Source organism: Leucopleurus acutus, assembly GCF_964270905.1.
Source record: "Leucopleurus acutus genome assembly, chromosome: 1".
NCBI lineage: Eukaryota > Metazoa > Chordata > Mammalia > Artiodactyla > Delphinidae > Leucopleurus > Leucopleurus acutus.
In genome coordinates, this window is record NC_139142.1 from 76164587 (window position 1) to 76188350 (window position 23764).

The window sequence follows — 23764 nt, forward strand, 5'->3', positions numbered from 1 at the left end:
TGCAGTAGAATGAATAAATTATGTATTCATGTGATGGAAAACTATACAGCAGCGAAAATTAATGAACCATAGCTATGTACCAAAAGAAAAAAAGAAAAATTTCACAATGTTGAATCAAAGAAACCAAACACAAAACATATATACTGTTTCATTTATTTAAAGTTTAAAAACAGGTAAAACTATATAGCATTAAAAATTAGGAGAGTGGGGAGGGAGAAAGAGCTGGTGAGTGGGCATAAGAGAGGATTTTGGGTGCTGACAGTGTGTTCTGTTTCTTGACTGGATGTTTTACGTGGATGTTTGCTTTGTGAAAATTTATTGAAATATGCATTTAGTTTTTGCACATTTCTTTTGTGTGCGTGATACATTGTAAAAAATCATTAAAACCATAAATAATTAAACAATGAGATGCCATGTTTTACCCATCAAGTTAGCAGTGACTTAAAATTTTAATACTCAGAGCTGGTGTGAGATAGGTATGTGCCGTAAGACATGAACCTTCATCTACTTCCAGTGGGAATAAATCCAGTATACCCTTTCTGGAAAGCACTTTGGTAGTGCTTTGAAATATTTAACGATGTTGATCCCTTTTGTTGCAGTTATTCCCTCTTAGGAATCTACCATAAGGAAAAAAAATTTGAAATGTGAATGTGGATATGTGCATAAAGATGTCAATCACAGTATTTTCTGTAGTAGAAAATCAACACTAGAGGAATGGATAATGTAAATTACGATAATGTAAAGAAACGTGTAAAAATGTTTATTCATGAGTTTTTCATGACATAGGAAATTGCTTATAAGTTTAAAAAGAATACAGAAGGATAGGTGCAGTGTGGTCTCATCCATGTTTTTAAAAACATAGTAAACACTAAAATATGCAAGGTATGCAAAATGTTAGCAGTTACGTTATAATTATGGATTTCCTTCCTGATTTTTTTGTATTTTTCTATACTTTTACAGTTTTTCTGTAGAGTAGATATTTTGATAATTTGAGGGGGAAAGCTTTAATTAAAGCTTAGCTTATTTTCTGGCCCTACAGGTTATTTTCTTTCTTAATATAGGCTACTAGTGCCTTTTGATCAGATCTACCTACGTTTATATTTATTATTATTCATGTCTATCTCAATTTTGATTCTCTAAAAATTATAAATAGAAAAAATTAGGGGAATGTCAGTCTAGTTGTTTCGTCTAAAGTTATTTCCAGGCCAAATTTCCTCACTCTGATTTCTCTCCCAGGTTTGGGGATGCTGTGAAAGGTAATCTCGTGGTGGGTATCTTATCTTGGCCATCCCCGTGGGTGATTGTTATTGGCTCCTTCTTCTCCACGTGTGGGGCTGGACTTCAGAGTCTCACAGGTGCACCGAGGCTGCTACAGGCTATAGCCAAGGATAACATCATACCCTTTCTGAGGGTGAGTGACCCTGTCCTATGCCCTCTTCCTGTTTTCCCAGGTTTTACAAGAAACAGTGTGATCTTCATAAGGCTTAGGAATTACTGGATCATATAATATGAAGACGTGGGTTTTTAGCACAAGACCCTCTAAGTCTCTAGTATGAGTTTACATGTGAGTGGGGTAAAGGCATTTAAAAGCTACCACAGTTGTAATACTATTATTTTTCAGAGCTGTGAAACTATAGCATAGAGGAATCAGGGAGCATTGACTCAAACCCTCCCCACACTCCTGTGTCTGATATTTCCCTTCTATGTACAGGTGTTTGGCCACAGCAAAGCCAATGGGGAACCTACCTGGGCTTTACTTCTAACTGCTGTCATTGCAGAGCTGGGAATCCTTATTGCCTCCCTGGATCTTGTGGCCCCAATTCTTTCCATGTAAGAGCCAGTTATTCTTTTCACTTACTCTTGCTTATGTGATGTATAATACATGTTGATTTCCATCAGGCATGTGACAGTAGTGATAACAGAGAGAACCAAGTATAGGTGTAACTTCACCTAAATAATAAATATTCCTGAGACTTTTCATGTAAGGCTAACTTCATAAGTTGTCATGGTTTCTTTCTACCTGCATAACTTCAAAAGTTCTTTGCCTTCATTTCTGATTCGTTATCAACTGATTGTAGCTTTTACTACTAGTCATTCAACTTATTGACTTATTGATGACTTACTATCTCCCTGGCACTGGGCAGTATGCTGAGAATAAGCATAAGGTGGCTGAGGCACAACCTCAGAGAATTGGTGGTAGATAGATAAAGAAAGCAGTGATCCCTGTCTAGTGTGATGAGTACTGTGGTCAAGGTGAATACTGAGCACTATATGAGCTCCAAAGACTGAGACTCAGGAAAGGTTTTCTGGAAGAAGTGACACTGGTATCTTGAAGGATTGCTAATCAGTGAAGGGGTCAAAGAGATCCCAGGCAGGGAATGTGTGTGAAGGAACAGAGAGATGAAATAGTGCAGCACATCTGGAGAAGCGAAGGTTTGGCTTTGATCGAGTGGGAGGTTGCGGGTTGGAGAGGTGCAGAGCGGGGAAATAGGTAGAGCCAGATCACAAAGGACCTGGAACTTCTACCTGAAAGTAGTGGGTAATCCTTTGAGAACAAAATTATCATGTTTCTGTTTCATAATGATCAATTCAGTATAAAAGAGAGGTTAGAAGGAGGCCAAAATTGAGCTGGGAGTGCCAGCTGGAAGCTTATTTCACTAATCCAACAAAGAAGAAATGAGAGCCTCAACTATGCTCATAGAAGTAGAGGTGGAAAGGAGGGGGGAAACGTTTAGAGATTTGTAAATAGGTAGAATCCATAGGACTTGATAAGTGAATTTGGAACAAGGTTGACTAGTGAAGAGGAAACCGGGATTGTCCCAAGAAGAACTGGGTAAAGAGTGGTTGTGTCTTTCACTGAGAGAGAACTTCGGAGGTTGAGCAGGTTTGCGTGGAGGTTAAGTTCCTCTACACCCTAGTCTTAATTAAACGCTAGTGGCCTAGAACAAAGGCTTAAATATAGCGAATCTCTCTAGTTATCTAAAGTAACCTTTGAAGAATTATTTTACAGTAATAATCATTCCTCTTACTTATTTTATTCTGCCAGGTTTTTTCTCATGTGTTACCTCTTCGTGAACTTGGCATGTGCCTTGCAAACATTACTTCGAACACCCAATTGGAGACCCCGGTTCCGCTACTACCACTGGTGAGTCAGCTTTTTTTTCTTCTTCTTCCCCACATTTGGAGAGAACCCATCATTGAACTAGAAAACTAGGAGATTCTGAGTTCTTGATACAATTTTTTCTTGGTCACCCATTTCCTACTGTCTGTTGCAACTTCCAGTGCTCACATGAACTTCCACCATCCTACTGTGGTTTTTTTTTTATATATGGTTTTATAATAACTTATAATATCCACTTGAGAATAAAGATCAAAACTGTGAAATAAATACTTCCAGGCTGCTGTGTTCTTCAGGTTAAAACAACCTACCCTTTGCATATCTGATTGCCTGTTTCCCTCTTAGCTAAGCACTGGGCTTCATTTCTTTCCATTTATCCTCGTATTCGCATCAGTTTTCATCAGTTTTGATTCTCAGACTCCCTTCCTTAATGTGATTTCATTTAGTAGTTAAGAGCATGAGGGGACTTCCCTGGTGGTCCAGTGGTTAAGACTCCACACTCCCGATGCAGGGGGCCCAGGTTTGATCCCTGGTCGGGGAACTAAGATCCCACGCACCTCAACTATTGAGCCTGCGTGCTCTAGAGCCCATGTGCCGCAACTACAGAAGCCTGGGTGCCGCAACGAAGACCCAGCCCAGCCAAAATTAATTAATTGATTAATTTTTTTAAAAAAAATTTTAAAAAAAGGAGTATGAGCTATGGAGCCAGATGACCTGAGTTCAAGTGTCAGCTCTACTATTTCCTAGTTTGTAACTTTCAACAAAGCACATAACCACATAAAATTTCATTTTATTCATTTGTAAAATGGGACTAATAGTATTATCTATCTCATAGGGTTGTTTTGAGATAATGTAAAGTGCTGAGCACAGTGCCTGTACACTGTGCAGGTACACAGTAAAGCTCTCAATGAAATGTTGCTACAGCTGCTGCTGTTGTGTTCATGTCTCCTCAGTCCTAAAGGAGCCACCACGTTTTTAGCTACCATCCCATTTCTTTCTATTTCTTTTCTGTCACAGCTAGAGGTTCTTTAATATGCCCTGTATGTACCTGTTGCTACATTCCTCTTTGCTGACTTTTTCCTTGATCCCTTTCTAGTTTCACTTACCAGTGGTGGGTAGTGATGTAACCTTTATCTGGCACAAATTTAGATCTTCAACTGATCTTAACACCTTTAATCCTCTTTCTAGCTTTAACTTTAGTTAAAAGTTCATTATGGGGCTTCCCTGGTGGCGCAGTGGTTGAGAGTCCGCCTGCCGATGCAGGGGACGCGGGTTCGTGCCCCGGTCCAGGAGGATCCCGCATGCTGCGGAGCAGCTGGGCCCGTGAGCCATGGCCGCTGAGCCTGTGCGTCTGGAGCCTGTGCTCCGCAACGGGAGAGGCCACAACAGTGAGAGGCCCGTGTACTGCAAAAAAAAAAAAGTTCATTCTGAACTTTTTTTGTGTTACTATTTTGCTTTTGTTACTTTTTCTCTTTCTCTTTACACTCTATATTTTCATTCATTAGATCCTAATTTTCTCCAGATTAACAACTGTTCTATTTGTTCTTTGAAATTTGTCATACAACTAAGTTCATTCTGTACAGAAAACAACTTCAGTAAGCATAGTTGTCTACCGATTTGATCAAAACAAGAATTTCATTATTTTCTTCCAAGTTCCTCATGTAAAGTAAAGAAACTAATGGGAGATTTTTCCCAGTGGGTTCTGCAGTTGTGTTAATAAATGTTCATAAAGTTTTTAGTCATATTCACGTGAAATACTTTTTTAAAAAAGATCAAAGAGTTATTAATATTTTTGACTACACGTCCCATCTTTGCTTTCCCATGTAGGTATTAATTGTCCTCATAACTACAGATGACTTTCATAGCATCCCTCTTCATTTATATATTCTTCCAGCAATGGGAAACATCAGCACTAAGCGTGGTTCAGGACTCAGTGCAGATCTATTGATTGTTGCCAGTCCATGATAAGACAACTATAAAAACTGAGAAAAAGCATTTAGAAACTTTATAGCAATTTGACATTGTCACAACATCCAAGCATATAACAGTTTTTCTAGTAATTCATTTTTTCTTTTTTTTTTTTTTTTTTTTTTGCGGTACGCGGGCCTCTCACTGTTGTGGCCTCTCCCGTTGCGGAGCACGGGCTCCGGACGCGCAGGCTCAGCGGCCATAGCTCACGGGCCCAGCCGCTCCGCGGCATGAGGGATCCTCCCGGACCGGGGCACGAACCTGCGTCCCCTGCATCGGCAGGCGGACTCTCAACCACTGCACCACCAGGGAAGCCCTAGTAATTCATTTTTTATTGCATTTTACAGAAGTTCTATCTGCAACATATTGGAATTTTTAAAAATAATAATTTCTCACCAGTTTAAGAAGCACCTTTGGCACAGACTTCTTTTGCAGCTGCTTAGAAACACATTTAAAAAAATTCTTTTTGTTTTTAATTTTCTAGGGCCCTCTCTTTCATGGGAATGAGTATCTGTCTGGCTCTGATGTTTATTTCTTCCTGGTATTATGCCATCGTAGCTATGGTAATAGCTGGTATGATCTACAAGTACATCGAGTACCAAGGGTAAGTCTGGATATACAACCTTGATTGCTGCTAAAACTATCAAAACTGGCTAGTTTGGTTAGAGCCAGCCTGGTGAAAATTGCAGTAGGGATCCAGGAAACTTCATTCATCTGTACCCAAATTTTGTACCCCTAATTCTCTTAGTCACCTTACAGACATAAGCCATTGATCATAAAGGGAATCTGTTGAGAAAGTATGAATGGATCAGGGAAAAGATAACTAAAAGGATGTACTGAAATAGTAATGATAGTATTAAAGTATACTTTGCCATACAGCAGAAACTAATACAACATTGTAAATCAACTATACTCCAATAGAAATAAAAAAAAAATAAAATAACCAACAAGGACCTACTGTATAGCACAGGGAACTCTGCTCAATACTCATATATGTATAACTGAATCACTTTGCTGTACACCTGAAACTAACCCAACATTGTTATCAACTATACTCCAGTACAAAATTAAAATTAAAAAACAAAGTATAACACAAATATAAATATTCTTGCTTATCTCTTCAGGCAAGGAATTGTGTCTGAAATGGAAAATAAATTAGTCCTGAATTACTTTGTAACAACTAAGACTTCACTAACAACGTTCCAAAATTAGGAATAAATAACACTCTGATCTAGAAGATTACATTGAGTTTTGCTTTCTCTGCAATTATTTTTGAAATAATTTAAACTTGGGATCTGTAGTAATTTCCTAATCCAAATTGCTATTTTACATTATTGCTTTTGAATAGTTACATCGCAGGACAAGTTAAGTGACCCTTCCAGCCTTTATTCTGAATGGCTGTGTAGTGCAGTGTGTTGGTGAAGGGTAGTGTTGATCTGCTTACTGTGGGTTCATTATGTTAATAGAGATCATCATATAAATAATTAATATGAGCTTTAATATTCTACCTTGTGTGTATGTTACTTTTAGATAAAGAAAAAGTAAACTGTTTTTTGAGATTGTACTTATGGTTTAAATCTGTCTCTGCTCTTTTCTCCTCTCTCTCCCAGAGCTGAGAAAGAATGGGGTGATGGTATCCGCGGGCTGTCCCTCAGTGCAGCCCGATTTGCTTTGCTTCGGCTGGAAGAAGGACCTCCACACACTAAAAACTGGAGGTAAAAAAACCAACAGAGCTTAGTGGTGTTTGGCACAGAGTTACCACACAGAAAGGTGTGCTTCATTGATTACAGGATAAGAAAATCATGGGGCTCAAGGAATTCATGAAATGGACATGCTCTGACTGATTCTAAATTCTTGATCCTCTGTTCCCTTTTAATCATGTGCTATATGATCTAGACTTCTACCATTTTCATTCTTCCTTCAAGACTGATCAATTTGAGGTAATACTGGGAAAATTCAGAATAACTATGCAGCCGCACCCTATCATTTTCTCTAATCTCTTCCTTCTGTCAAAGTACGTGTTTTATACAGATCTCCTGAATTAAAGGGTAGACTTGTCATTCTGTCCCCAGACCCAGAGTGTTTTCTCATCCCACCCCCTTCCCCGCCAACCTCTTGACAGGCCTCAGTTGCTTGTACTGCTGAAACTAGATGAAGACCTACATGTCAAGCATCCTCGCCTCCTCACCTTTGCTTCACAGCTTAAGGCAGGAAAGGGTCTCACTATTGTGGGCTCTGTCATCGTGGGGAACTTCCTGGAGAACTACGGTGAAGCTTTAGCTGCTGAGCAGGTAAGAGTCAAGGCTTATTGACCTCGTGGAACTTAGCTTATGGTTTTGTGCTGTTGAGTCATAAGACCTCGGATTTCTAAATTAATCCCTTTCCTGAGTGATCTAGGAGGTGTCCTTCATAGTGCTGACTTGAATGGTCATATTCTCCCAAATACTACGATGAACCAGAAGATAATAATTTATTCTTCCCATTTAAAAAGCATTTCTAAACTATAAGATTATCAAGGCTAAGCACTATTTCCAAATAGACTCCAGACATTGACTCAGCCCTGAGAGAAGTCATGTAAATAAATCATCCCTTGAACTATAGTGATGGTTCCTCTCAATCTTGTGACAACAAGGAGCGATGAGCACATTTTCTTCCTCTTTGCTAATCTACATGGTGCTATGACCAAGATTCCTTTGCTACTTCTGATTAGCTTATGGGATATTAAAGTTCTTCCTGAAGAAGAAAGTAGATTTCACTCTATTATAAATGATAGAAATCACCCTGGAGAAATTTCAGTTACATTTCAAAAATTTTACTGGATTTCATTTTGGAATGCTTTGAAACCCTAGAACTAGAAATGCTGAAGAAACATTAGTCCAGAGTGATCACAAAAATAAATAAAAAGCACAGTATTGGAAATCAAGAGACCCTGATTATCCTAGCTACACCGCTGACTTAATCTGTGCCTTTGGGAAAATCATATCCATTTTCCACACCATTATTCTCTCTACCTTTCTACCAAGAGAGTGAAGTAAGACTAAATGAAATATTATCTCCAGACTGGCTTGAATAAATAAAAGAATAGTAAAACAAATACAAGTTTCGCAAGTAATCACCATTAAAATATCAAAAGGGATGTGGAAGTAGCAAAAACAAAAATAGAAAACATACCTGAGATAATTCTAAATTGAAACTGAATCGTCATATTGAATTTCTAGTAATATGAGTCAGGGCAAGACTGGGACTAAGGAAGGAAGGAGATTATGTTCACACTCACCCTGGGCAATTAAGAAGGAATATTGAATATTCACTTTGTGACGATCCCTATTCTCAATTTGTTTGGTATGTTAGAAAGAAAAGCAGAAGAGAGGAAAAGGTAGAGGAACTATCAGTACATGTAGACAACTACCTACATATGTAGTAAGCACTTAGCAAGTGAAAAAGGCAAAGGATAATAAAATTTCATTGGGATAAATTAAACTTTTTGAATTGTTCTGTAGATCTTATGCAGAGTTTGGAAGGGGGAGGGGAATATAATATGGAGAAGGAGTAAGAAGTTAAAAGACCCAGGATGAAGTAATTCAGTGTTGAGATTCTGTCTCTCTTTCAGACCATAAAGCATCTAATGGAGGCAGAGAAGGTGAAAGGATTCTCCCAGCTGGTGGTGGCCGCCAAGCTGAGAGAGGGCATTTCCCACCTCATCCAGTCATGTGGCCTTGGGGGCATGAAGCACAACACAGTGGTGATGGGGTGGCCAAATGGCTGGCGCCAGAGTGAAGATGCTCGAGCTTGGAAGACTTTTATTGGTACAAAACATTTCTCATACTATCCTGAGGGCTCAAATAGAGGATATACCCTAACCCCACCCCCCAGCCTCCTAAAGTAGAGACGATGTCCTTGCTGAAGCATAGTCTCATAAGGGCACCTAAATAACTACTACTAGTAATAACCTGATTCTCTTCACCCCCTCCAGCCTTACATAATGTTCATCAGTTGTTTATCTTGCCAAGTCTTACATTAGGAATTATCTCTGAAATTGCCATATTTCCATGTGTGATCTCCCACATTGACATTCTCACAGGAATTGGAAGAATTGTTCTTCAGCATCAAAATCTCCCCAATTCATGTATCCCCCACTTAGAAATGTAGTAATCAGAATACACCTAGTAATGTAAATCATAGTTCTCAGTCTAATTCTGTTAGCTATTCAAATTTTTCTTAATGATTTTCGTTACTTGATTTGGTATAGCCTACTGTGTAAATAGGACACCTTGCTCAAAGAACTGTCAATGGGCATTATCCTTTCTTTGCTGACATGGTAGGAAGCAAGGTAAGCCTAAGGATTCATCTCTGCTTATGCTGATTCTCTCTTTTTTCTCCCTAGGCACAGTTCGAGTGACAACTGCTGCCCATCTGGCCCTGCTGGTGGCTAAAAACATCTCCTTCTTTCCCAGCAATGTGGAGCAGTTTTCTGAGGGCAACATTGATGTGTGGTGGATCGTGCATGATGGGGGGATGCTCATGCTCTTACCGTTCCTACTGAAACAGCACAAGGTATTTTGACACCTTTTTAAAAAAGTCTTTCTCTCTTAACTTCTGTCCTGGTTCACTAGACAGAGAGTCTTCCTTTCATTCTATAGTGTTGGGGCTTAGAAAACTTGGGGATTATTCTTGGCTTTCCGTGATTCCAGATTCAACGTTATAAGAAATAGTTTTCTTTGTAGTTGATACCTATTTCCAAGGGAAATTCAGCAAATTAATAGAACTCCATATGAGCCCTTGGAAAAAAACATTAATAAGTAAATTAAAAAAAAAAAAAAAGACTGGGGCTTCCCTGGTGGCGCAGTGGTTGAGAGTCCGCCTGCCGATGCAGGGGACATGGGTTCGTGCCCCAGTCCGGGAAGATCCCACATGCCGTGGAGCAGCTGGGCCCATGAGCCATGGCCGCTGAGCCTGCGCGTCCGGAGCCTGTGCTCCACAACGGGAGAGGCCACAACAGTGAGAGGCCCGCGTACCGCAAAAACAAAAAAAGAAAAAGACGAAAATACTGGAAACCTAAGAGGGTGTGTGTGTATCTTATACATATTTATGTTCATCCTTTGGTAAGACTGAAATTTAAAATAGTAAATATTATAGTCTGCACAGTGTCATCAGTATGCTATCTGAGTAAAGCACCCTCTTAATGTATCATGTGCCATCTTTTCTGTTTTGCCAAGTTTTTTTCTTATCATGAAATAAGAACTCCTTTAAACTATATTTTATGTGTTCCTTGGTCAAGCTTTTGCCCTAACAATAATACAGCAAGTAAGTAAAATAAATAAATAAGTAAATAAATAATAATATGGCAAGTAAGAATCTAGGAACATATACCCTGAAACTGTACAAGATTGTTCTGGGCAAAAGTGCCATTTATTTTAAGCAATAACTCTTTTTTGCCTTCTTGCATTTAATTTTCCATGTATATGTGGTACTTTCTCAGGTGTGGCGAAAATGCAGCATACGGATCTTCACAGTAGCCCAACTAGAAGACAACAGTATTCAGATGAAGAAGGACCTGGCCACCTTCCTGTATCACCTTCGCATTGAGGCAGAGGTGGAAGTGGTGGAGATGGTGAGAAAGCTGAGTTCGAGATAAGAGAGACTACCCTGTCATTCTAGAACCTCTTCTGGTTTGGGAATTTCTTCAGCTGCAAATGTGGATTAATTCCTTAGTTCCAACAAAACTCTCATATGTTGATCTAGATAAGTACAATGCATATGTGATGTGTATTTAGTGGTAGTTTTTAATTTTTGCTTTCCTGTTTGTTTGTTCCATAGCCCTTATATTTCTGCTGGATTCTTATCTGCTTAATACAGTTTTATTAAGTTTCAGTTCATATATTCGTGCTAAAATCACACATAGCTTTTTTTAAAAAATAACTTGTAAGTATTAAAAAAAAATAAGACTGGGGTTTTTGTTTTTTGTTTCAAGGAAACACGTATGTCATGGTTAGATTGTGGAAAAGACTCAGGGCTCTGGATTTGATCTACAATCCACAATATTATTATATTTACGTAGCTCAATGGCTGAACAAAAACTAAAACCTAGGTTGATATTGTGATACTTTCTCTGGTGTAATTTAGTAAGTGGAAATGAAAATATATGGTTCTTTCTCTTTTGTGCTTATTGCCTACTCCGTGTGATATCTACGGCAGCATGACAGTGACATATCAGCTTATACTTACGAGCGCACCCTGATGATGGAGCAAAGGTCCCAGATGCTCCGGCACATGCGACTATCCAAAACAGAGCGCGACAGAGAGGTGAGACTTTGCTGCACTGACCTAATCCTGGCCCTGTGAAGTCTATCACTGAAAGGGATGATAGTATTGTTCTCAGCATGACAGATTCTTTCCTGATTGCTTTATTGGTTATTCCACTATAACCACATTTCAAAATAATTAAAGATGAAGCATGAGAGAAAATTGGGTATAGAGTCATAGCTATGTTGGGCCTTCCTCAGGCACAGCTGGTAAAAGATCGGAATTCAATGCTACGATTGACCAGCATTGGCTCTGATGAGGATGAAGAGACAGAGACCTATCAGGAGAAGGTGCACATGACCTGGACGAAAGACAAGTATATGGCATCCCGGGGGCAAAAGGCCAAGTCAATGGAAGGATTCCAGGACCTACTTAACATGCGTCCGTAAGTTTTCCTACTCACAAGCTTATCACTTAACATAGTATCCTAGTTAGTGCCACAGATGTGGCACTGCCTGAATACACAGGACAGAATCTAGTCTTCATTTCACCCCAAATCCAGCCATCTTTCTATTGTTTGCCTATGCCTATCAGCTACCAGTTAACACTGTACACAAGCTAACCATCTTTCTTCCTGTCCATACTGTGTTCCTGGTATAAAACAAGCAAATGTGGAATGAGAAAGCTATGATATCAATATTATAAGGCAGTCAATCATTTGTTCATTACATCAATCATAGTTAAAGCAAAAAATCTCTAAAATCTCAAGTTTTTTAAAGTTGACGATATGCCTAGTTTTCTCTTTGCCTTAACCCACCTGTTTCTTCCCCACCACGCTCCCCTTCCAGGGACCAGTCCAATGTGAGGCGGATGCATACAGCAGTGAAGCTCAATGAGGTTATAGTTAACAAGTCCCATGAAGCAAAGCTGGTTTTGTTGAATATGCCAGGGCCACCCCGAAACCCTGAGGGTGATGAAAACTGTATCCTTTCTGAGAGCAAAACTTCCAGTAGGGAAAATCTTAGCCTCTGTTTTTTTGGGTTTTTTAAAAATTATTTATTTATTTACTTATTTATTTATTTATTTATTTTATTTATTTATTTTTTTTGGCTGTACGCCGGCCTCTCACTGTTGTGGCCCCTCCCGTTGTGGAGCACAGGCTCCGGACGCGCAGGCTCAGCGGCCATGGCTCACGGGCCCAGCCGCTCCGCGGCATGTGGAATCCTCCCAGACCGGGGCACGAACCCGTGTCCCCTGCATCGGCAGGCGGACTCTCAAGCACTGCACCACCAGGGAAGCCCTTAGCCTGTGTTTTAGATGGGACACTAAGTAACTGTAAAAGTCATTGTCTATGACTTCCTCTCTTGAGGAGGGAAGACTGTTAAAAGTCTCAGGCAAGGATCCTTACTTAGTGATACTACTCTCCTTCAGGGGAGTTGGGTATAAGATGTTCTCTCTGAACCCTAAAGAGACTTTTTAGGTGGCATATTTGCAACATGACTTTCAACATTCAGTGTATAGAACCCTTTCTGACAGTCCTAGAGATGGAACACCCACAGCCCTTCTCCTTTCCAGGCTCTTCTCAGTTTGCAAAGCCTCTCTCTTTTGCATGGAGTTAGGGGAGAGGCAGCTGAAGTGGAAGTTCCCTCTGAGGGGGAAAGATAAGGTTCTTCTTCATACCCTAATTCCAGGATTGTTTTTATGGGACCCCTTCAGCACTGCAATGGCACAGACTGGTCCATTCCCACCAGTACCATTAAGGAAAAGAGGTTAAAAGAAAACAACGCGTAAATCAACTGTATTTGAAGAAAAAAAGAAAAAGAAACTGGCAGAAAAAATCTAACTTGAGCAGGTTCACTTGGAAATTACTGGGATTCTCTCCTGGAATCTTACAGGCTGCCCTGTTGTGGCTTTTTCTTCTTTCTGCCTTATTTGCTATATAGTAGTAACACATTACTTCTGGGTTTCCCCCATTTTAAAATAACATTTAGAAAAAAAATCTAACAAATGGGAGAGAGTCTTGTATTATTTATGCAAAGAGGCGAGATCCCCAGATTACTTCAGAGTTCGATTGACTCCAGAGTTCAGACTTCTCCAGTTCTGAATATATAATAATTAAAACAAGCATGTTGATTTTGCAGCTTTGTAGTCAGATAAACTCAGATTATCATGATGCCAGGTTTTAAGTTGTGCTCTTCTGCCTATTTGTCTCCTTGACAAATTCTGAAGACATGGAGTTCCTAGAAGTGCTCACTGAAGGACTAGAGCGAGTCCTTCTTGTCCGAGGTGGTGGCAGTGAAGTGATCACCATTTATTCATAATCTACCCGTGAATGACTCTGCTGGGCCTCACCTTTCCAAAAAGGCTTCCAACCTCCATGGAAGTGCCAGCTCTTTACTACCACTCCCATCAACTAGAGACCTGTGTTCTGTGTACATCACGCTGAACTCTTAATGAGCTGAGCCTCAAGTACTTGTGCAGAAAAGTACAAACAGACCTGCTCTTTGCTACCATATGACCTGCTGTCCTTAAAGAAGAAGCAGATATTCCCTCAACCTCAGAACAATGCTCAAGTCCTACAAGCCATGCCTGTACCAGATAAAGGCAAGTTAGAATTAACAAGCTAAACCAATAAAATGAATTGGCAAAAGGGATGCTAGAAATTCAACTGAAGACAAAAGTACACGTCTAACATTAAAGATGAGTCTCAGAAGTCATGATTCAATGATGACACCATGGGGGTAACAGCCAGAGAGACACAGCCTCATCATACTAAAGAATTCATGGCCAAGTACACAGGGAGCTAACATCTTTGTGGAGACATCCGTGGCAAGCCAAGATGACAATTTTCGTCAGTGTATCCACTGCTCTCCAGGACTCTAATTTTATATTAGGGTACTAATATATAAAAACGGAAACATGAAACTGCAGCCCCTACTTCCTCCAAAATAAAATTCCCCCAAAATATGTTTAAGTACACATACTGTGTTGTATATTTCAGCTGTTTCTCAAACCCATCCTGTGGTTAGGATTGTAAGACAGGCACTGTTACCACGGAAACTGTTTTTTAAAAGCTTGAGTAAAAATTCTTTCTTTCAGGTTCTTTGCAAATGGACAAACTAAGCGAACTCCAAAAGGTAGCTATCAAGATTTACATAAATGCAGTCTGTGGTTACCTATGAGACATGGGCAAAATATATAAGCTGTTATCTAAGAAATGCAGATGATGATGCATACTAACCAATAGGTTCTCCTTTCCTTCTCCCTTTTATGCCCTCCGGGTTATAGGCACAGATCAAAAATCATAAGAACAAACACACTAGGAAGACTGGCTAAAATCCTTTGCTAAAACCTTTGGATTATCCTTCAAAAGGAGAATCCAGCAGTGGAATTCGAAGTTTATAGCCATACTCCTTCCATAGTGCCAAAGTTACTGAGCTGCTGCTACTCTTCTTACCTACTTCACTGAAGTGGCATGCAATTGGCATTGGCCTGTTTCAAGAAACTTATTTCATTAGGAAACCTGTGGACTCATTCCCAAAGCCAGCCATAATGAAGACTTGAGGGCATGCAGCTCAGCACTAAGTATAAGCATTTTATTTTCTTTCAATTTTATTCATTTTGACTGCAGAAACTTGGATCTGAACTAAGAGATTATCCAAGGTAACAGTCTTCTATTTCAGTTTTGTTTTCAGAAAGCGCTAAATGTGTCAAGGAAATGCTTCTGCAAGCTTAGCTTTTTATTTGCTAACTTAATGATCACAAAACACCCGCTTTTCGAGCATAGGAAAACTGCCCTGTGTGACTGAGTGGTAATTTCATATATGTGAAATCTTCATTTATTGTACAGGATAGATAGGGTATTCCAAGAAACTATCTTGCCTGTATTCATGTCTGCTTTTGAATTTCATTTTATTAATGATAAATAGTACCACTCTTTCATTACCAGTAGGATATGGAGCAAGCTGACTTGCTCCATAGTCTGCAGACTATTCATCTGACCCTTATGGACAGAGGAGAAAAACCCTTCAATATGGCTTAAGAAACCGAGTCATTTTGGTTTATTCCCTTTGCTCTTCTCTCAGTGTCCCAGCCCAGTCAGGTAGCAAAGCAGACAAGATCTTTTAAGTCTTTTTTTTCTGCTGCTTCCTGCAGAGGGTAGAAGCATTGTTTACAGCTTTCACTGCAACACTCCATTGCTAAGTTGAGTCCAGCAGTAGTGGAACAGGTACCCTAGGACCCAAGCTATTAAAGACCCATGCTCTAAAGGTCAGCTTGCCCAGGAACTCCTTTACATTTACACAAAACCTCTGGCCAAATGGACAGAAAGTAAGGTTACTTTTAGAAGAGCTTTTTGTGGCTGGAGCTCTGTAAGAATCCTTTAAAGGGATAATGGAATTAGTGGCTACTAATATAGCCCCTACTTTAGGCCCTAAAACACAATCACTGTTACATGGGGAAGTGGTTATTAGGCCAGATTTAAACTCATCTCTGTCTAGAGCATTTCATGTCTATGTGTTGCTTATGTTGTCTGCAAACTGTCTTGTCTCTTTTAATCACTGCAAATAAAGCAATACCGAAAACTTGATGAGAGAATGCACCTTAGGGGAAGGGGCTTTGTGTTTCATGCAGGAAGAGAAAGGAAAGACCTCCTCCTGCCTTTTGAAGAGATCCAGCTTTTAAGTCTTAGCTATGACTTTACCAGGGCAGGTTATGACAATATTCATTTTCCAACTGCTGGCCCTCTGCCTTTTATAGCTATCTTAAAAGCTTAAGTTTGAGTTGCAGCATCTGTCTGACAGGTGCCAAGTTCCTTTTGGCAGGGCAAAGACCACTACTTTGTATCTTCCGTTGCCTCAGATTCCTGTGGCCCCTGAGATCCCGCGAATCCTCATTCTCCCTAAACATGCTAAAAATCCATTTTTGTGGATATTAAAGTAGCAATTACACTGTAAGCATTTTATGTGTTTTGGTCTGGTTTATTTTTCTTTTCATCATGTATAATCTGAATTCAGCATTAGTTTCTCACATTTCTCTAGTATCTCCAACAGAATTTTTATGTCCCAGCTTGTGTTAAATAGAAGTGAAATATATCAAGGAGGATAGATTTAAGGGAAACTTGTGCAACTTTTTTTTAAAGCACTGTTCTCAACCATTTAATTTATTAAAAGGAGATGCTGCTGTAGCTCTTGATTTATCAGCAACCACTCTTTTGTTTACAGAGTTATGGTTTCATTTGTTGTTTTGCTCTCTACTGGAAACATAAATAAAGTTTTCTACCTTATTTTCAGTCAAGAGTTGTGGTATAGTTTTTTTGTGTTTGTAGTGATATGTACATTGTCTTTCTAGGATCTGTCTCTTCACCATGGAGAAAAGAGACCTTTTGGTCCTTTTCAGTGAGTGATAATGTTAAAGATTGGTATGCTGAGGAGGAGCCACTGGGCATGAAGGTGGCTGTAAATGAGCTCCAGATACATAGGCACCACGTGCTTCTTTCTCAGGTTCACAAAAGCAGTCCTCCTCCACTGAACTCCATCCTCTGAAAAAAGAAAAAATGAATAAGTTAATGGTGAATGAGAAATAACTGAAATAACTTCCTGAATCAAGTACTTAATACTTTAATCATAAGCTCTACTTTGCTTTATCTTTAAAATATAACAATTTCCAAACTCCTAATGGATCTTATTTCTTAAGAAATGAGCTCTAAGAGCAACTGTGATCCCCCACCATCAAATGGATCAACTATTTACTGTACATTACATCTGCCCCAAATTTAACTTTCCTTTTGCCTTACCTCAGGTGGCTCAATGAAGGCTAACCAATCTGATGCATGTGTAGGCAAGAGTCCCATTGACTGGCACTTATAAACAGCCAATGCCAAACCCATAAGGTTCCCAATGAGATACACCAAGCCCTGAAGAAACTTCTGGCTTGAACTTTCTAGCATCTTGAAAGCTGTTGGGGTAACAGAAAGTGTCAAAAACCAAAAAAACTTTTTTTTTCAATATGAATCAGGCCATATATTAATATATATAACACAGACAGTCCAGTCCCATAGTAAGAGTACAAATAGAACCATTAAAGGTGAACAAAAACCCACAAGCACCATTTCCTCCTCCATGCCACCACCACTGCCATCACCACCCTGCACACACTCCTACTGCAACTAGCCAAGAGCTAGCTGTGCCAAAGACTTCCCATAATGGGTTCTGCCGAAGAATTTGCCTTTGATTCTTAAAGCTTAAGGAGGATTATTATTTCAAGAATACTTACTGGCTGAAATGGCCATAAGTGCTTGAATGGGTCGCCAAGCCATCATACACACCATCATAGTAGGGAAGATGGAGATAGTATTGCCTGCCATGTACATGATGAAGAGGTTCATGGGAATCTGTTTCAGGGGACCCAAGGCAATGTCCCAGCAGCGCTAAAACAAACACAGTTTTAACCTCTGATCACTATCCTCAGTCCTACGTTATATCACTGGTGTTAAAGTCAAATGAACACAATTCCTGACTTCGTGCTTCTGAGTAAGCTGACTCCTCAATTCCACCACCTCTGCCCTTCTCCCACTTTGCCACAGGAAGCTTGCTCTTCTAAAGATAAGGCATCTTCACCATTTCTGTTTTTCCCCATGGGTTTCCCAAATACCATTTTTCCCCAAGACTTGTGGTAAAGAGAAGACTTCCCTATTTTTGTTCTTATACTTCTGCATCTATCACTGGCCCATCTACAACTGAAGAACTAGATAAATCCACATAGTGGTAGATTAGCATACCTCAATAACTAATAGAACAAACAGACAAATCCAGATATAAAAGATCTGAATGATATTATTAACCCAATTGACAAATAGAACACTGCACCCAACAGGTGCAGAAATCACATTCTTTTCAAACACACATAGGACATTTACAAAAACTGACAACTTACTGAGCCATGGAGAAAGTGTCAATAACTCTCAAAGAACTCCAATCATACAAAGCATATTCTTTGATTATAATGCAATTAAGCTAGGAATCAATAACAAAAGGATAACTAGAAAATCCCCTATGTGTTAGAGTGAAAAAATGTGCTCTAAATGATCCACTAATCAAAGAAGAAATTTCAGTGGAAAACAAATATTGTTAACTGATAACAAATACCATATATTAAAACTGGGACACAGAGCTTTGAGAAGTTTACACCCTTAAATACATATTAGAAGACTAAATAAAAGTAAGCATCTATTTCAAGAAGTAAGAAAAAGAATAAATTAAACCCAAGGAAATGGAAAGGAAGGAAATCAAAATGAGAGCAGAAATTAATGAAATGTTCTTAAAATCAACAAAGCCAAAGGTTTTTTCGAAAAGATTAAGAAAATACTGGTGAGCCTGATGAATAAAAAGCAAAATATTCAACAGCAAGAATGAAAAAAGGGACATCTCTATAGGTCTTCCATATATTAAAGTGATCAATATTATGAATTTGGGGGAAATGGCTAAATTCCTAGAAAATATAACAACTTACCTAAATGGCATAAGAAGTTGGAAATTTAAATAGTCTTATAACTTTAAGAAACTCTATAATTAAGCCCAAATTCTTGGGCTTAATTCTTAACATTTGGCAAATTCTTAACATTTAAGGGAAAAATAAAGCCGATCTTATACAAACTCAGAGAAGAAAAAATGAATTCATTACTGTAATATGGGGCCTCATAAATACCAAAACCTGCCAATGACATTATGAGAAAAGTTTACAGACCAGTATCACTCATGAACCTAAATGCAAAAATCCTAGGGGCTTCCCTGGTGGCACAGTGGTTAAGAATCCGCCTGCCAATGCAGAGGACACGGGTTCGAGCCCTGGTCCGGGAAGATCCCACATGCCACAGAACAACTAAGCCATGCGCCACAACTACTGAGCCTGTGCTCTAGAGCCCGTGAGCCACAACTACTGAGCCCACGTGCCACAACTACTGAAGCCCGCATGCCTAGAGCCTGCGCTCCACAATGAGAGAAGCCACCATGATGAGATGCCTGCATGCCATAATGAAGAGTAGCCCCCCCCCCCCGCTGCAACTAGAGAAAGCCCGTGCACAGCAACCAAGACCCAACACAGCCAAAAAAAAAAAATCCTAAACAAAATATTTAAAGTAAATCTATCTATATAAACAGAATAATACACCCCTGTCCATTTGGGTTTATTCACATAAAGGAATAAATGGCCATGTGTAAACAGTTTCCTTATCTGTCATTTACATAGATCATTTATATGAGAGTTTATTTATAGAATTCTTGTTTTTTTTAAATTTTCTGGCCCTGCGGAGCAGCATGTGGGATCTTAGTTCCCTGACCAGGGATCAAACCTGTGCCCCCTGCTTTGGAAGCATGGAGTCTTTACCACTGGACCACCAGGGAAGTCCCTATTTGAGAGTTTAAATATCAAATCATCCATATAACAGAATTGCTCTAAAATACATATTTTATAATAATCTGCCTTTAAAATCACGCCATTTTAGTAATACCTTACTATCATGTATTATTCATATTATGCTTTGATGTACCAAGATGAAAAATGACAGGACACTTATCAAGAAAACCACTGACAACAGCTCTGTCATTTTCATGTTGTGAAAATCACTGCATTTCATGAATCAAAGTTCATTTAATATTGAACAATATTAAGGCTGAGAGGAAAGTGCCAGGCACTGTTCGAGGGACTTGGGAGACAAAATCTTGCTCTCATGGAGCTTACAAGAGTGAAAAGAGAGATAATAAAATAAGTAAACTATATATGAATGATATGGAGAAATATATATGAATGAAATGGAGAAATATAAAGTAAGAAAAGATAGGGAGTACCATGAGGGTAGACTTCACTAAGAAGGTAACATGTGAGAGACTGAAAGGAGATGAGACAGCAAATCATAAAGGTATCTGGGGGAAAAGGAAAGAACAAGTACAAAAAGCCTGAAATAGAAGCTTGCCTGGCATATTTAAGGAGCAGCAAGGAGGCCGTTCTGACTATAGGAGTGAACAAAGGGGAAAATGGTAGAAGATGAAGTGGCTTAGACCAGGATGATAGATGACAGCAATAAGAATTAAGATTTTGAATCTATTTTGAAGGTAAAAGCAACGGACTGTTCTGACAGGTTGGTTGTGTGGTATAAGGGAACTCCAGTAGAAAAAGATGACTTGAACTGGAACGCATTGCTACCAGTAGCTAATTTTCAACCTACTTCCTTATATCTTATGTTCAAACGTCTTTTATTTTTACAATTATTGAGCACTTTTGGATCTGATATGTCAACTAATGTAACATTAATCTCAAGCGGTTTAGCTATCAAATATTCGGGATAAGGGCCATCTACAGTAAGACATTCATGTGCTGCGTGGGAGAGGGTGGGTGTGTAGGTCAGGACTGGCCCAAGGACTATAGTGACATCTATACCTCTGTACCTTCTCCACTAGGATCCGATCTGTCTCTTGCACGCTGGTATCAGGCACTTGCTTGTCCAAGTAACCAACTGGGTACAGCGAGTCTCCCTGGCCACCGCCCCGGTCACTTCGGCTCCTAGAGACCAAAACCAAGCAACTAAGGTTGCAGCCTTCCACACTTCATATTCCACATTTCCCGTTCGAATCACAGGAATAAAGATCCTCAGATGCATCTACCCAGATTAGACCAGCCCTCTCGTGGGTTCGTCAGACCCTTGCCTGTAGGGAGGAATGAAATAAGCATCCTTTGGTCATAGAAACCTCTATGGCAGAGAAGCCGCTAGCTCCCCAGGAGTCGTTTCTGGGCCACCCATCCTTTTCACGGAGTTGGGCCTGAGGGTTCAGGTCCTATTCCTCTGGGGTAGTGCTGGGGTGGGAGCTCTGATGTCGAACCTTGCCCAGGCACCTCACCTGCTGCCTCCTCCAGGTCCGCTCAGCTCAATCGCCCACTTGAAGCGCCGGCCTCGGTTGGCCACCAGGCTCCCCTGGGCCGTCATGGCAACGGCCGCCTCCCAAAGCTGCAGAGCTCCCGACCAAACTTCAGCCAGGCCTCAAGCCCAACAGCATCCGCGACTTCTGGGGCTCACTCTGCAAGTCCACATCCGGCGCGTAACTATAGACGTCACTTCCGTCCCGGAAATTGTCAGGTGGCTGACCGAAGGGTGTGGTAGGAGCTACAGAAGGTGGGAGGGAAAAAAAGGAATGTAAAGGTACCTAAAGAGTCTTCCGCGCCTTCCCTCCTTTCTGAAGAAGGCCTGCAGGGTGTTCCCTCACCTCTGAGGTGCGTTTTATGGGACAAAGGGAAGTCCATACTGACTCTCCATTAGGGGTTGAAGCCCTGAAAAGCGTCTGGAGCTCTTACCCGTTCCCGGGAGCACAAGATTCAAATAATCTATTTAAATCCTGGCTTCACCACGGATTGTGTGACCTTGAGCGAGTTATTTAGTAGCTTCTGGGTGTTGAATGTCCACCGTGTACCAGGAACTTTATGTCTATTATTTCATTTAATTCTCACAGGAACCCTGCGACGTAGATAGTTCTGTCCCTGCTCCGCAGCAAACCTAGGAGGCAGTGTGGGCATGTTAAGGCTCTTGGGCTCAAGATTCAGACGGTCTCCGTTTGAATTCTGGCTTCGTTACTTAATTGCGTGATTTTGGGCAAGTTAGATTCTTTGTGTTTCAGACCTTTCCATATGTACCTGCTTTCGAGGCTTGTTCTGAGGTTGAATAGAGTGCTCGCCACAAGTGCATGACGTGTTTTTTAATGTCATTAATCTCCAACATTATTCGTGGCGATCGGGTTTTGTATTCAACTGTATACCTATATCATAATTAAACCTATCATTGGGTTTTTAAGTTGTTTACTGTTTTTTTCCCTTTTATAACCAATGTTGCTGTCACTGTCATTCAAATCATATATTCCTTCCCTTGTAAGGTACTCTCCTACTTGCTATAAAATTTTTTAAGCTATAACAAAGTTTCTTTGGTCGCAAGGGTACTCCAGGTCTTTTATTCCTTTGTTCTAGGAATCTTCATAGTGTTATTTGCGAAAAACGTGTTCCAGAGAACGTGAAGATGTTGAGACTGAACTGAGGAAAGGTTCCAAGGTCAGATAAGCTTGAGATATTGTATTCTGCACATACATCCCAGAGATTCTCGGTGCTACTGGTATAACATTAAAACCACAAGAAATAATTCAGTAAATAATCTCCTTTCATTTTGTTTCCCAATCTGCCTGAATAACAAGCCTCTTTTTTTTTTCTATCACATCTGTTAATGTCCAATGGAATCAATGTTCTATAGAACACAGAGGGCAACTTGCTATATATGTGCTAGAATTAAAGAGAAAGAAGAAGGCACTCTTTAAAGATCTGACTGATATTTTTTAAAGTTTGTTAGAATATCATTAGAAATAATAGATCCTTTATGGAAATGGAGTTTCAGATTGGAATTAAACTTCTTTTTTTAAGGTTTAAAAATCTATAAAAATGTGTTTTTTTAACATCTTTATTGGGGTATAATTGCTTTACAATGGTGTGTTAGTTTCTGCTTTATAACAAAGTGAATCAGTTATACATATACATATGTTCCCATATCTCTTCCCTCTTGCGTCTCCCTCCCACCCTCCCTATCCCACCCCTCTAGGTGGTCACAAAGCACCGAGCTGATCTCCCTGTGCCATGCGGCTGCTTCCTACTAGCTATCTACCTTACGTTTGGTAGTGTATATATGTCCATGCCTCTCTCTCGCTTTGTCACAGCTCACCCTTCCCCCTCCCCATATACTCAAGTCCGTTCTCCAGTAGGTCTGTGTCTTTATTCCTGTCTTACCCCTAGGTTCTTCATGACATTTTTTTTTCTTAAATGCCATATATATGTGTTAGCATACGGTATTTGTCTTTCTCTTTCTGACTTACTTCACTCTGTATGACAGACTCTAGGTCCATCCACCTCATTACAAATAGCTAAATTTCGTTTCTTTTTATGGCTCAGTAATATTCCATTGTATATATGTGCCACATCTTCTTTATCCATTCATCCGATGATGGGCACTTAGGTTGTTTCCATCTCCAGGCTATTGTAAATAGAGCTGCAATGAACATTTTGGTACATGACTCTTTTTGAATTTTGGTTTTCTCAGGGTATATGCCCAGTAGTGGGCTTGCTGGGTCATATGGTAGTTCTATTTGTAGTTTTTTAAGGAACCTCCATACTGTTCTCCATAGTGGCTGAACCAATTCACATTCTCACCAGCAGTGCAAGAGTGTTCCCTTTTCTCCACACCTTCTCCAGCATTTATTGTTTCTAGATTTTTTGATGATGGCCATTCTGACTGGTGTGAGATGATATCTCATTATAGTTTTGATTTGCATTTCTCTTGGAATTAAACTTTTGAGGATCCAAGTTTTTGCACAAAAATGTGTTTTGTAAGAAAAGTAAAGGGAAACATATAGTTTA

At 39.8% G+C, this 23764-nt stretch overlaps 3 protein-coding genes across 5 annotated transcripts in view; 2 read left to right on the forward strand and 1 right to left on the reverse strand.

The window, feature by feature from the left end:
- Positions 1-14889, forward strand: part of SLC12A6 (solute carrier family 12 member 6) — an 86903-nt gene extending 72014 nt beyond the window's left edge. For both annotated transcript variants that reach the window (XM_082852930.1, XM_082852929.1), the window contains exons 13-25: positions 1237-1411; positions 1712-1830; positions 3047-3145; positions 5571-5690; positions 6697-6801; positions 7209-7377; positions 8697-8892; positions 9471-9640; positions 10566-10697; positions 11282-11389; positions 11590-11774; positions 12178-12311; positions 13559-14889. In XM_082852930.1, the coding sequence (XP_082709056.1) occupies positions 1237-1411; positions 1712-1830; positions 3047-3145; positions 5571-5690; positions 6697-6801; positions 7209-7377; positions 8697-8892; positions 9471-9640; positions 10566-10697; positions 11282-11389; positions 11590-11774; positions 12178-12311; positions 13559-13650 (1804 nt within the window). In that variant the 3' untranslated portion in view covers positions 13651-14889. The remainder of the gene's footprint in view (positions 1-1236; positions 1412-1711; positions 1831-3046; positions 3146-5570; positions 5691-6696; positions 6802-7208; positions 7378-8696; positions 8893-9470; positions 9641-10565; positions 10698-11281; positions 11390-11589; positions 11775-12177; positions 12312-13558) is intronic.
- A 66-nt stretch (positions 14890-14955) lies between these two features.
- On the reverse strand, positions 14956-21395 carry EMC4 (ER membrane protein complex subunit 4). Of its 2 annotated transcripts, XM_082842644.1 has the most exons (5): positions 21220-21395; positions 20770-20884; positions 17603-17756; positions 17124-17284; positions 14956-16868 (listed from the first exon to the last, which is right to left on the reverse strand). In XM_082842644.1, exons 1-5 carry the CDS (start codon positions 21303-21305, stop codon positions 16833-16835), a joined length of 552 nt encoding a protein of 183 aa, XP_082698770.1. In that variant the 5' UTR covers positions 21306-21395; the 3' UTR covers positions 14956-16832. The 2 variants fall into 2 exon arrangements, with proteins under 2 accessions (XP_082698770.1, XP_082698771.1); XM_082842645.1 differs by lacking the exon at positions 17124-17284.
- Positions 21396-21475: 80 nt separating this feature from the next.
- The window catches only part of KATNBL1 (katanin regulatory subunit B1 like 1), a 62727-nt gene continuing 60438 nt past the window's right edge, over positions 21476-23764 (forward strand). Inside the window, exon 1 of the mRNA XM_082842619.1 lies at positions 21476-21589. The gene's annotated coding sequence lies outside the window, so the exon portion shown is untranslated. The remainder of the gene's footprint in view (positions 21590-23764) is intronic.

Excerpts from the sequence above, each read along its gene's own strand:
- EMC4 (XM_082842644.1), bottom strand. The coding sequence starts at position 21,305 with ATGACGGCCCAGGGGAGCCTGGTGGCCAACCGAGGCCGGCGCTTCAAG. Across the intron at positions 17,757-20,769 it reads ATCGGATCCTAGTGGAGAAG|CGCTGCTGGGACATTGCCTT; the intron begins GTACAGAGGTAT and ends TGTTTGTTTTAG. Across the intron at positions 17,285-17,602 it reads ACTTATGGCCATTTCAGCCA|CTTTCAAGATGCTAGAAAGT; the intron begins GTAAGTATTCTT and ends TTACCCCAACAG.